Source organism: Bombus pyrosoma, linkage group LG13, assembly GCF_014825855.1.
Source record: "Bombus pyrosoma isolate SC7728 linkage group LG13, ASM1482585v1, whole genome shotgun sequence".
Classification (NCBI taxonomy): domain Eukaryota; kingdom Metazoa; phylum Arthropoda; class Insecta; order Hymenoptera; family Apidae; genus Bombus; species Bombus pyrosoma.
The window spans coordinates 2,816,385-2,830,853 of NC_057782.1; the positions used below are offsets into that span (position 1 = coordinate 2,816,385).

Here is a 14,469-nt window from a genome sequence, read left to right on the forward strand (position 1 = left end):
CATATCAGACGCACCAGCGAAGGACGATACATAGTCGCTCTACCATTCAACAACCATCTCCAATCACTCGGACCCTCCAAAACGCTGGTAATTAAACGACTCGCCTCACTCAACCGCCGATTTCAACGCTTCGAAACAGAGTATCGAACGGTATTACAGGAGTATCTGGCATTGGGACATATGACAAAGGTCAACTCAGATGATAACGGATACTATTTACCACATCATGGCGTAATCAAAGCGTCGAGTCAAACCACCAAACTCCGGGTAGTCTTCGACGGGTCGGCACCAAGCACCACCGGAATCTCCCTCAACGACGCGCTTTATACAGGACCCAAGTTACAAGAGAATTTATTTTGCATACTCATTAGACTCCGCTCTCATCAATACGTCCTCACTGGCGACATTGAAAAGATGTATCGGCAATTCCTCGTACGACCAGAGAACCGAAAATATCAAAGGATATTGTGGCGCAGCGCGAGCGGAGAAACCGAAACATATCAACTTAACACAGTAACATTCGGCTTATCCGCAGCCCCGTATCTAGCCATTCGGTGCCTTAAGCAACTGGCAGAAGACGAGGAACATCGATTTCCGCGCTCAGCGCAGGTACTGCAGCGGGATTTCTACGTCGACAATGCTCTCACCGGAGCTGAAACTAAAAACGAAGCCCTTACACTTAGAACAGAACTCGCCGAGTTACTCCGACTAGCCGGTTTAAACATACGAAAATGGGTTTCGAATGACAACGAATTGCTACACGGGCTTTCCACAGAAGAGATCAACCATCAACAACTTTTGGGCGATTCGCAAACCTTGAAGACGCTTGGGATGTTTGGGAATTCATCCGACGACTCGGTCGAAGTCAGATCCATCCCCTCCCCGGTCACGAAAGGAATCATCAGCTCGGAGAGACAGTAAAGGAGTTGATAAGTGAAAAAATGAGAATAGGAGCAGAAGTAGAAAGAGCACATATGATGAGGGTAGGAGACAAGAACACAATAATGGTGGCGACGATGAAGTCGAGGGAGGAGAAAATAAGGATAATGAAGGAGAAAAGCAAACTGGAAAAGGGGGTTTACATAGACGACGATCTGACGAGAAAAGAAAGGGAGATACAGCAACACATAAGAAGGGCAGCCAGAATAAAAAGGGAAAAGGGCGAATATGTAAGGATAGGTTACAAGAAACTAAAAGTGGAGAACACATGGTACAGATTGAACGAAAACGAAGAGAGGCTAAAGGAAGAAAGAAAGAGAGGGGATGAAAAATGAAAAAAGGGGAAAATGGGGAGGGGGAATACAAAGGGGATGAAAATGTGCTTCTGGAATGTAGAAGGGATAATATGTAAAGACAAGGAGGTGTGGGAATATTTAAAGACATTCGACGTGATCGGACTCACAGAAACATGGATAGAGGAAGACAATTGGAAAAAAGTAAAATATAGACTACCCAAAGAATTTGACTGGAAATGCAGAGCAGCAAGGAGAATAAGGAAAAAATGAAGAGCAAAGGGGGGAATAATAACCGGCATGAAAGAGGAACTGAGAGAATTAGAATACAAAGAAATAAGTGACAATATAGTGAAAATAAAAATAGCATACAATGATAAGACGTTCAGGATAATGGTGGTTTATAGTTAAGACACAAAAGAGACATGGAATGAAATAGAGGAAGGAGTAGACGGAAGAGAGAGGAAGTGATGATCATCGGCGGAGACTGGAACGCAAGAACGGTAGAAGAGGGAGGGCCGATAAACGAGGAACTAGGGAAAGAAAGAAGCAGGCGATCAAAAGACAAGACAATAAACACGAAAGGAAGAACCCTGCTGGAGTACCTGGAAGAGAGAGGCTGGACGATAATCAATAGCAGGGATAAAGAAGGAGAGGAGTGGACCTATATTGGGGAGAAAGGAAACTCAGTATTAGACTATGTGATTGGCAATCAGGAGGCGACAGAAGAAATAATTGACATGAAAGTCGGAAAAACAACAGAGTCGGACCACATGCCGTTAGAAATAGAAATGGGGGGGGGGCGGAATTGAACAAAAATAGTAGTATTCGAAAAAAGAAGGAATAAAAGAAGACAAGGAAAATGGAAATGGGGAGAGCAAGAATTAGAAGAAGTGGACGAGATAAGATACCTAGGGTACATACTATAGAAAAACGGCAGTAATGAGAAGCACATACAAAACAGGAAAAAGAGAGCAACAGTAGCAATGAAGAAAACATGGAGCGTAGGAGAAAGAATATTCAAACAGGACTACAAGAGGAGAATGAAAATGTTTGGAACATTGGTAGAGAGCGTGACGCTGTTTGGAGCAGAGGTATGGAGCTAGAACATGGAAGAAAGACTAGATAGGATAAGAAGAAGATACGTGAAATGGATCTTAGGTTTAGATATGACAACACCAAACTATATACTGATAGAAGAGTGCAAGCTAGAAGAAATCAAGGAAAAAGCATTAAAAAGAGCAGCAAGTTTCGAGGAGAAAAGCCTAGAATCGAAAAAGGAGCTGGTAAAAGAGTGCATAAAAGAAAGAGAGAGAAACTGGGGAAGTGGCCAGGAAGGGAAAAGAGCAAGAAAGAGAAAGAAGGGATTAGAAGAGGTGAAAAATGGAGGGACACAGAGGGAAGCAAGAGAAGAGCAAGAAAGGTTGACAGCAGACCAAATTATAGAAGAAAGAAGGAAGAGAGAAACAGAAGAGAGGGGAAAAGGATAAGGGAATCCAAATATAACAGACATTACAGAAAAATAACCAAAGATGAGATACCAAAGTACTTGGAAGAGAAGATGAAGTGAAAGGACAGGAAAACTCTAGCCAGATTCAGATGTGGAAACGAGACCAAACGAGGGAATACTGGAAGGAAGAGGAAGAAAAAAAATGCAGACTATGTAAAAGGCAAGGAGAATACCTGAGACATGTAATAGAAGAAAGTGATATAACGGGAGGACCAAAAGACATGGAAAAAACACTAAATGAGACTGGAGAAGGACTAACTGAATTAAAAGCAATAATAGAGAAGAGAAGGTCAAGGACAATACAAGAAGGGGGGAAAGACAAGAAAGTAGCACAGCAAGGAGGCAAAACCCAAAAGTGGCAATAATGTGTAGTCATATGTTGGAATAGTTTTTAGCCATTAGTTTTAACTGTGAGAGATAGAATAATCTAAGGAAGTGCAATACAATAGAGTAGATAAGAGGGGAGGTAGATATATAAGGAGCAAAATAAGCGTAAGAAATGTAAAATCGAAAGTTCGTCCAAAGCCGAAAGACACGGACTAAAATAAATAATAATAATATATTAAAAATGAAATGAGATTAAGCCAAACGAAATACATTGAATCATTAGCAAACAAATATAAATTACAAGACAGCAAATTGTACTGTACACCTATGGAGACCAATTTAAAAATTGAAAAAGTTGAGATAAATAAAGAGGACATTGGATACAAGAATTTAATTGGTGCATTGCTCTATATTAGTATAAATACCAGACCCGACATAAGTTATAGTGTGAATTATCTGAGTAGATTTCAAGATTGTTGTAGCGAGACACATCTTAAATATGCTTCGCGAATATTGAAATATTTGTACCGGACTGAAGATTTGAGGTTACATTATAAAAGGAATGAAAAGTGTGAAACGATAGATTGTTATGTGGACGCTGATTGGGCAGGAGATCACTTAGATAGGACATCTATTTCTGGATATGTAATTAAATTGTATGGAAATGTAATTGGTTGGAAGTCTAAAAAACAAAGGTGTGTGACAAAAGCCTCGACGTATGCAGAGTATGTAGCTGTATCGGAAGCGGTGAGTGAATTAATGTCTATTTGAGAAGTTATGAAAATCTTCGATGTAAATATAGACGATATCCCTGTAAAAATTTATAAGGATAACTCTGGAATGATAAGTAAAGCAAAGTACGGAAATTTCACAAAAAATTCTAAACACATTGAAGTTCATTACCACTACGTTCACGAGTACTTAAAGGAAAACAAGATAAATATAATTAAAGTAAGTATAGACGAAAATACTGCGGATATTTTTACGAAGGCACTGTGTAGGGAGAAATTCGAAAGGTTTAGGTCATGGATGAATGTAAAATAAGAGGAATGTAAATAAAACAATAATTGCTACATTTTCTGTTAATTAATTTGACAAGCATGTAAATACGATTAAGTGTACAGTATAAATTTAAGGAGGCGTGTTAGGTAGATGATGCATTTACACTGTACATGTGAATGTGTGTGTAAGCGTCAGAGGGCGTCCAGGTCTCAGTTGAGACAAAAGGCGATTGGAAGCCGTTAGAAGAATCTGGAAGAGTCGCTGGAAGAGACAACAATCGTATGAATCTGAAGCCATGTATGAGTGATCCATGTGTGTATGTTAATGCATCCAAAGATCTGATTGTACCTGTGTATGTGGATGACATTCTTGCGTTTAGAACGAAGACTATGATTGATGTGTTCAAAACTAGGATTAAGGAGAAATTACATGTTAGGATGCTGGGTACTGATACTCAATTTCTATCCATCCACTTGAGTAAGCCAAACAATACTACTATTGTGTTTGACCAATCTGTACAGATAAGTCAAATGCTGGATCTTTTTGACATTACTCGTGAGGCTGGAGTTTCAATACCGCTAGCTAAGTAGTGTGAAACTGGTTTTGACATTGAGTGTAATGAACCATTTGGTAATAAGTTGTACGAATAGGCTGTGGGCCATATAATGTATGTCGCTACTGTAAGCCGTCCTGATGTCGCGTGTACAATAGGAAAACTAAGCCAAAGATGTGCAAATCCGACTGTATCTGATTGGAAAGCAGTGAAGCGGATTTTCAAGTACCTGTTAAAAACCAAAGGCCTGAAACTAGTATACCAAAAGATAGGACAACCTTTGGAGGTGTTTTGCGATTCAGACTTTGGGGGCTGTTCAGTAGATAGGAAATCTACGAGTGGGTATGTCTTCATACTCTTGGTTGTCAAAGAAACAACCAATTATATCTCAATCGACATGCGAAGCAGAGTTTGTAGCGATGCAAAAGGCAGCAAGAGAGACTGTATGGATATCCTTACTGTTAAGGGAGTTCTAACGACGCTCCTTTGTCTTAGGCGTCGACCACGTGTTAATTATCTAAGTGTATCCGGTGTGTTCATATGGCTGTACATGGTGGAGAAATACAGAACGTAAAGCCGAATCCGTGTGGATCAATTAAATATCAAACCTAATATCAAATTTAATAACATCTAGTTCTTCTTTTAGTTTCGGAAATAACGGTATATATGGCTACTTCACTGGCATGCGGAGTGGATTAAGAAAAAGATTCAATACTCTCTCTTAAATGCATTTAGTTCTTCTTTGAATTTATCAAGACCACTAAGACCTTGATCAGACTCGCGAATTATTTTCGCACTTGCAGAATCAACTATTCAAAGATTATTTACCTTCTTTACTAACTTTAATTTTCGCATTTCGGATTTTCCGAGTAGATTTTGCAAAAGACTAACTTTGAATTTACTAACGACAGAATTTCTCGCAAAATTAAGGTTGGGGAAACATTAACTAATAGCTTCTTACCATTTGCCCCGTAAATAACTCTACGTCAATCTATATCTGTAAAATATCTATAAAAGAATATGCATTTTCGGCAAAATCCAATATTTCCAAGTTAAACAAAAGATCGCATTTTCCACCTAACGCATCTCCACTTATCGATCCTAAAAACACCGCATCGCGAACATCTTTCTCCAATCGTTGAACGCTATTCTATTTACACATTCGATCCCAATATCCGACTTTCTTGCACTGACAAGTTCGTCGAAGCGCAAGACAACTGTTCGAATCCGAACGTCTATGAAGATCACATAGGTTGCACTGCGCTCTGTTCTTTCTTTTCTGCGTACAGGTCCTTTTCTTTTGCGGCTTCTTATTCTTGAAAATGCTTCAAGAAGTCTCAATTTGTTTATACACACGGTTTTCTCCTTGTGGTTTGTTATCTCCTTGCATAGCAATATCGTTTTCTCCACGATCAAATCGGGTGTTAGTTTTGAACGCTCTGATGTTTCCATATTGCTCACGCATCATTAGATAATACGAGCACAAATTAGATCTACTTTTAACGAGTGCCATAATCGCACGTTTCGTCCAACGTATCAGACGAATTCGCCGTAACAGATGAATCAACATTTTTGTCCATCTGTATACTCCTGAGTTGAATCTTTCGAAAATTATATTCTTGTTTTGCAAAAAATACATATTAAATTTGTCTTTCACTGCTTCCAGCGTCGTAATGTCGTTAATCTGAGGCAGTGGCCGATTTAAAATTTCTTTTGATTTTTCGTGATCCTGTGTTGTGGTTTTCGAGGGGACTAAATTATTTATTTATTGGCGGTCACGCACGTTTAACTATGGTAGCAGACACGTGCGAACGTGTCTCTGACAATGCGATCCCTGTCCAGTGCTCAACCATACTTCAGTAAAACAAAATGCACTGCTGTACCTCTTCCAAAAGACGCGCTCGCACACTAAATGTATTTCATACAAATCTATAAACTTTATTTATTTTGTATCATTTTGCTTTTATTACTTAGATTATTTATTACTTAGATTAAATATTAGAATATTTATGAAAAGTAAGGTAAACCTGAGAATCGTGAGAAAATTATTATCTGATTTGTGTATTTACTCATTTTATTTATTTCGTTTATTTCAAGTCTCAAAAATGTATGGAAATACCGAATATTGAAGATTAAAATAAAGGAAGAATACTTCTCCTTTTTGCATTATATTTTAAATGGAATTCCATGGTGCCCTACGGCTACGAATCTATGATTTGTTATTTGCAGTTTGCTTCTGGATTTTTATATACAGAAGAAGTGAAATTTCGTGATTCAGAGCAACTGGAAAGAATTGTTATGAAAAATTGATTACAGGACTTCATAACTGTGGTTTCAAAATGATCGTACAAATCTTTTTATCGTATACCGATTAGCTTTAAAAACCAGGAAATTATAGAGGCGATGTTTACGCTTCTTACTCTGTTTTTAATTCTGTCCGATTAATCGTTTTTCTGGTAATGTCAGTCGATTATCGCGTTTTATGTAAAACTAACAGATATCACAATACTTATGATCCATAGTGTATATATAACATACATGTGTATGTATATACAATATACAATACAAAATGGCAAATAATCCTCGATGTCATAGTTCATCCTTTCAACGTTTAATTGCCTCTGAAAACACGTTTCGAGCATTTCGATTGACATTTCCACTGCGAGAGTGCACGACTGGCGCCTTCGTGGTGGTCAGTTTAATTTGATGTGACCAAATTTGCATTTCGGTGAAGCCGACAGTTCTCGTTTCACTGTTTAATCTTCCTGATTGCCGCTCCATAGAAACGCAGTTGTATCTCGGTTGGAAACGATAATCACCAATGATTTCAACCGTGTCGATTATTTTCGTTTGCGTATCGTACGCTCAGGAAATTTCTCTATCCCAACATCAATGACTGCCTTCGCTTAATAATTCCGATCCCTATTTCTGTTCCAACGTTATGTAAACAACTTTTCGTGCGATTTCATCTGCTTGATGCAATTTTGTTTAAATTATTTACAATATGTACTTATCTTTTCTAGTAAACAAAATTACATGTTCATCGTTTAGAAGTTCTGTCTTCTCGCTGATTTCGATGCCCTTGAAATATATTGTCAATGTAATCATTTTGAACAACTTTTTCCAAAGCAAATAATAACCACCCTGCTTTAGTTTCTAAGATACAGTTATTCCCATTGATATTCGGACACCTAAGCTTTTTTAAAATTGAACTAAACAATTTGACCGTTTTTTTAAGAAATTGGAAGAAATAGTTTACTAGTATAAAAAAAATTGTTTAAGTCGCAATTGGTCGCAATTGCTAAGAACAATATCAGTCAAAAAAAAGCACATTTTATCAAATCTCTGATCAACTGTTTCAAAGATCTATTTTTTCATCTGGGTGTGTAATGGAAATTTAAACAACACATTTTGAAGATTTATGCCAGTTATATATACATTAAAAATTTCATCGAAATCGATTAACGTTGCTATAAGCTACAAAAATCGCAGATTTTCACCACTTATCGAACAATCGATTTCGATAAAATTTTCAGCATATATGTATATAACTGACGTAAATTTTCAAACTGTGTTTAAATTTTCATAACAGGCCCGGATAAAGAAAGTCGTAAAACGCAATCTTAAACTTTTTCTTCGCGATTCTGATCAATTGCAACGTTTTTAAAATTTTAAGGGAATCGAAACCTGCGAGGAGACCTAACCACTAAATAATTACCAATTGCATATAGGGTAAGATAGTGTTATATGTATAAACAATTTTTAATGACATGATAAAGAGCTCGGTGGTCATAGTTTTCTATGACAATGTAATTGTTAGTCATCAAAATGTAAGAAATTTATTCAGTTATTACCGATATTCTCAGTTAATAATTATTTATCATGATTCAGTGACGTGTATATGTTATTTTATTTCTGGAAGTTCTTACATAGGGTATCCGGTAAAACATAGTAAGACATAGATTACTTGCAAAACTAATACCTATAAATAAAAAATATAAGTATAATTTTATAATTATAATTTTTCAGTTACTGTCCTAGTTTTTAGGAAAAATAGATTTGAATACAAAGATATCGTTAATTCAATACAGTAAGTTTACATGGCATATTTCATATGTAATCATACTGATAGTTTAAAGTAGAGAGAGAGAAATATTAATAAATAATATTATGCAGAGAGAGAGAGAGAGAGAGAGAGATTTCAGGTAACATTATTTTTTAAACGATGATATTCTTGTATACAGAATACGCCGATCAGAAAATTCTTTAAAGAGCGATGGGTGCAAATGCAAGATACTTGAGATGGAAGAATCAATTTGTTAGCCATATATAGGTATAATATAACACTGTCCAATAAATTTCAACTTTTCTCGATGTTCCCATTGCTATTAAGTGTTTTCATAATGTTTTTGGTGCTAATTCCAAATCTACAGATCGTTTTTCTCTAGAAAATCTAATTTCTGGAGATTTTGAAAACAATTTATAGTTTTCAGATTTAACATTACAACTACCACGTGGGTCAAAATTTTAAAGTTTTGACAACGTTATCTTAAAATTCATGCTTTATGTTATATTTTTTCTCCGCAATGATGTAATGACTTTTGCAGGGATAGTTAAAGGAATAATATAATAAACTTTAATTTTGTTTTATTCATTTAATATAAAAGAAATTTTGTGTCATGGTTACTTATACCAGTATAGGACAAGTTGACCCGGCATATTGGCTGGTAAAGACGATAGAAGTTAACGTTTGAAAAATAACAAATTTGCACTAATATCAACCGTATGGGGTAAGTTTATTGAAAATAGCCAGAATTGCTATAAACCTGGTGCAAACATTACGATAGACGAGCAACTTTCCCCAATCAAAGCCAGATGCAGGTTTACACAATATTTACCGAATAAGCCCGACAAATTCGGAATTAAATTTTGGCTGGCACCTGATGTTCAAACAAAATATATTCTAAATGGGTTTCCTTGTTTAGAAAAGAATGAAAACCGAGCACCATCGCAACTTCTGGGTGAATTTGTGGTACTCAAACTTATTGAACCGTATAGTATGATGGGAAGAACCATAACGACCGACAATTGTTTTACAAGTTTGTCACTGGCATATAAATTATTAGCCAAAAGAACCACACTGGTTGGCATAATACGCGGAAACAGAAGAGAACTCCCTAAAATTTGTAAAACGAAGAAGGATACTATGGCTCGCTTTTCGTCGCTACTGTATCGATCAAATGAGATTACACTCGCAATTTATAAAAGTAAGCCGAGGAAGAAAGTTTTTATCCCGAGCTCAAAACATAAAACCGTCAAAATTGGAAAAAGCGAAAAGGGCTTACCTGAAACGGTCGAATTTTGTAACAAGACAAAATTTGAAGTATATATAGCAGACCAAATGGCAAAAAAATATAGCGTGAAGTCGGGATCAAGAAGATGGCCACTTCAAGTATTTTTTAATATTTTAGATTTAGCTAGCATAGATGCCTGGATTTTATATAAGGAAACCACAGGCGAGCAGATATCCAGAAAAGAGTTTATGTTTCAATTGGCAGATGAACTTGCCGCTGACAATGAAAAATCACGAGTGGAACAAAGAGCATCTGAGATCCAAAGTACGTCAAAGAACTCGTCTTATTCGCGTAAATATTGTCAGATAAGGTATTGTAAAAATAATAAGACCACCACCATTTGCAATGTTTGTAAAAAATATGTATGCGGAAAACGCACGCAGGAGAAAGTTAACGTTTGTAGGAAATGTTACGAATGACAACTTTTGTACCTAATAATTTAAGTTATATATGTATTTTATTTATTCTATTATACTTATTACGTTTATTATTATATTATCATATTATACTTCTTATATTTACCAATGGAAATTTATTTTAATATTCTTGTTACCAAAGATTTGGGTACTAAATATTCTTCATTATTGTGCTTATTGTTCTTATTATAGTTGTTATTATATAGTTTGTATGATCTCAGAACATGTAGTTCCTTTTCTAAGATAATAATAAATCAGTAAATATAAAAATATGCCATTATTACGTATTTTTTAAAGGTTAGTCATTTTGTCCTGTTTTGGTAGAGATAGCTACCTCTCAAACGTCGGTAGTTCTAGTGTTAAAAAAATTTTGTGGCATAGCTGTAAAAGTTGTTCAATTTCTGTTTACGTCGGAAGATTCTGTACACTTTCCTAAATACACTGCTTCAATACGTTATGAATGTATGTTTAAACTATGATTAAAAGTGGAAGGATACCGATTTTACATCAATGTTCAGATATTTTTCAATTTATCTTAAAACATAAGAGTATAGCGTTAAGTGAAATCATACCATACGATAAAGCAGACTTTTATCTTGAAGAAACGCTTAAGAAAAGTTGCATCATATATTTCTTCATCATATCAGAAAGCAAAATAGCTCCACAGATGCTGAAGTGCCGATAGTAGTACTGAAAAGCACAGCGGCTGCTCAACGTCCCTCTTAGTGCAATGCAGTCCTTTTGCGCAACTATGTTGAATATGCTCATCATATTCTATAATACTCAATTATTAGAACGTTGTCAAAAAAATTCAAATTTAATGAAGGAGTAAAGAATTGCTGGAAATAATTTCATATTTCAACATGACAATACCTCCGTTCACACGACCAAAGTAGCAAAAACATTTTTCGCAAATGAAGAAGTTCAAATTCTAAACTACTCAGCAAGATCTCTGGCTCTCAACATTACCGAAAATATTTAGGGATATCTTGCGGTATATGCCAACGACCGACAATTTCTAACTATCGACCAGATAAAACAATGCATTGAACATGAATGGCATCAATAGATACAAGAAACGATTAAGAAGTTATATAAATCTTTACCAAGGCGGATAAATAATAACAGATGCAACAAAGTACTGAAAATTAAACAAAGCTACTAAATTTTTTGTACCTTCCCCGTTTTAAAGATATGTCCTCTGATTTTCTTTCACCAACTTTCTTAAATATTTACATTTTCTAAGATAAGTTGATATTGATAAATTATGTTAAATATCAATATTTTAGTCTAATCAACTAACCAACCACATAAACAATAACAGTGTAAAACGATATATGTATATAGAATAAACTTTATTTATGTTATATATTAAATATAAATTGACAAAATAGTACGATGCCTTACATTTTTGTCCCTAACTTATCTTCATATTTATGCAATTTAAATAATCAAAAGTTGTGAATACTATGAAAAGCAAAGATGTAGTAAGAAGATGAAATATAAAAATAATGATAGCAATAAAAATGTGCGATAGAAATAACATAACGAGAAAAAATTTATTAAACCAAATAAAATTAAATTACATTTATTTCGTATCTTTTTCCCTCCCATAAACGGTAAATACTAGAAATGATTCCAAACTTTAGTGCAATACTTGCACGTACGATAGTCAATAATTAATTAATTCCCTCTATTTAAGAATATGAACAAAATATAATAAGATATTTTATATACAAGAAAAAATACTTTATTACTAACGTAATCTGATATTCAACGTATATATATTTAACTTATATTCAACAAAGCGCATCTTTAAACAATTTTCGTCCGGTTTCCTGACACCACTTTGACATTGCATCTTTCGCTTCATCGTACTGGTTGAAATAATTTCCACCCATGTGTTCCTTCACGACAGTTCTGCCCGAGCAGCCGAGTTAAACAGACGTGAGAAACTGTGCTTCAGTGAAAGTGCGACAAGTAGTAAATTTAGGTGGTTAAAACGTCAACGAAATGCCAAATGATAAAAGCTGCAAGCAACAAATGCTGCCAATCAAAATAGCAAACAGAGGTGAAATATACTATTTAAACAAAGCTACAAATACGCTAAGCCGAAAACAACCACTCAACAAAGAACAGGAAAGTTCAGCTATAAAAGAAGTGGAAACATTGCAAACAGAAGAGGAACTCTACAACAACGAACTCTCTTATCAAGATGAAAACTGAAAGGTAGCAACAGCTCACAAAAAGCATAAAATAATACCAAGCACAAGTGCTATGAAAATATCAGATACAGAAAAGCAACAGTGGCTACAAGACATCCCACTCCAAAATTCTTTCAGTTCACCAATGAAAGATGTAACTAACCAAACTCTATCCTTAAACAACCAAAACCAAAACAACAACAATAACAATGCTACAGAAATCAAGGAACTGCTCAAGGAATCCATCAAAAACACTGAAATGCTAACAAACATGATAAGTGAGCAAAATACGAAATGGTCTATAACAATGGGCACTAGAAACTAAAACATTTCTGTATAACAATAATATTGACATATTACTTGTTTAAGAAACACATTTCACACCAAAAAGCTATATGAAAATACCATATTACACCATCTATGATACCAGACACCCCTTAGGAAAAGCACACAGAAAGGCTCCAGTGATAATAAGAAACGATATCAAACACCACTTACATAGTCAAATTAGTCAAGGACACGTTCAAGCAACCACCGTTATAATACAAACTAACAGCAATTACTTCCAAATGTCAGCAGTATATACACCACCGCAACACAAAATGACATTACAAAAATGGGAACAGTATTTTCAATCCTTAGGTGACAAATACATCGCAGCAGGAGACTTCGATGCAAAACACACGTTATGGGGCTCAAGAATTAACACACCTTGAGGTAGAATATTAGCAAAATATATTAGAACTAATAATCTGAGCATATTATTCACAGGAAGACCAATATACTGGCCGACAGATTTAAACAAAATATCTGACTTCCTTGATTTTGCAGTTATAAAAAGACTAAACGCAAACACATTAAAGATAACACCCAGTCTTCAGCTTAGCTCCGATAATGCACCGATAATAATAGAATACACAAGCAAACCAATACTCTATAGCAAATCAGAGTCGCTTTACAATAAAACCATCAAATGGTAAACATTTAAAGAACTAAACGAGAGCAAAATCAACTGCAATATTCTACTAAACACCCGAACATATCAAACAGGCAGTAACAACACTGACAGAAATTATACAAAAAACAGTATGGGCAATTACTAATTATGAACCAAACAACAGGCAAACAAAAATAATTTCAACAGACATCCTTGACAAAATCAGATAAAAAAGGGAAGTGAAAGAAAAATGGCAAAAACATAGAACATGTGAGAACAAAAAACATCTAAACAAACTCGCAAAGAAAATAAAAAGTAAGATAAAAGATCATAATAATAACGAAGTATCAAAATACATAGAAACACTCTGCGCATGAGAATGCCAACTACTCTCTGTGGAAAGCCACGAACAAAATAAAGAAGCCAATAAAACTAATCCCAGCAATCAGAAAAACAGACAACACATGGACCAGAAGCAACAAAGAGCAAGCTGAAGAATTTTCCAACCACCTTTGTAACACATTTACTCCATATAATGTTAACAACATTAACTTCAAATGTCATTCAGACATAGATGCACAAAATACTAGTACCTCAACTGACAAGCACTACTCCGTACCTAATACAGCAGCTCAAGAAATTAGAAACATAATCAAAAAAACAAAAAACAATAAAGCACCAGGAATCAACCTAATCAATAGTAAAATCTTAAAAAACCTTCCCCCAAAAGCAATACGATTAATGACAATAATATTCAATGCAATACTAAGAATCCAATACTATCCTAAACTATGGAAACTAGCACAGATCATAATGCTACCTAAACCAGGCAAAGACCCACACCAAGCAGCATCCTACAGACCAATATCGTTACTTCCCGTGTTTTCAAAAATCCTAGAAAAAATAATATACGCCCGCCTAAAATCAATAATTC

General features: G+C 35.2%; 2 protein-coding genes across 5 annotated transcripts in view; one reads left to right on the top strand and one right to left on the bottom strand.

Moving 5' to 3' along the window:
* The window catches only part of LOC122574515, a 130,179-nt gene that overhangs the window by 114,030 nt on the left and 1,680 nt on the right, over positions 1 to 14,469 (bottom strand). For 2 of the 4 annotated variants that reach the window (XR_006319086.1, XR_006319085.1), the window contains one exon: positions 11,584 to 12,349. The exons of 1 other annotated variant lie outside the window; for it this stretch is intronic. The gene's annotated coding sequence lies outside the window, so the exon portion shown is untranslated. Of the gene's footprint in view, positions 1 to 11,583; positions 12,350 to 14,469 lie in introns of those variants that run through there. One more of the 4 variants, XR_006319083.1, reaches the window with a different exon arrangement.
* LOC122574367 (piggyBac transposable element-derived protein 4-like) lies at positions 9,304 to 11,226 on the top strand. Its single transcript, XM_043741882.1, has 3 exons — positions 9,304 to 9,351; positions 9,420 to 10,242; positions 11,189 to 11,226. Exons 1-3 carry the CDS (start codon positions 9,304 to 9,306, stop codon positions 11,224 to 11,226), a joined length of 909 nt encoding a protein of 302 aa, XP_043597817.1.

Coding starts and splice junctions, on each gene's coding strand:
- LOC122574367 (XM_043741882.1), top strand. CDS start 9,304: ATGGTTACTTATACCAGTATAGGACAAGTTGACCCGGCATATTGGCTG. Junction 9,352..9,419: donor TTGACCCGGCATATTGGCTG/GTAAAGACGATA, acceptor GTATGGGGTAAG/TTTATTGAAAATAGCCAGAA. Junction 10,243..11,188: donor AAGAGCATCTGAGATCCAAA/GTACGTCAAAGA, acceptor CTCAATTATTAG/AACGTTGTCAAAAAAATTCA.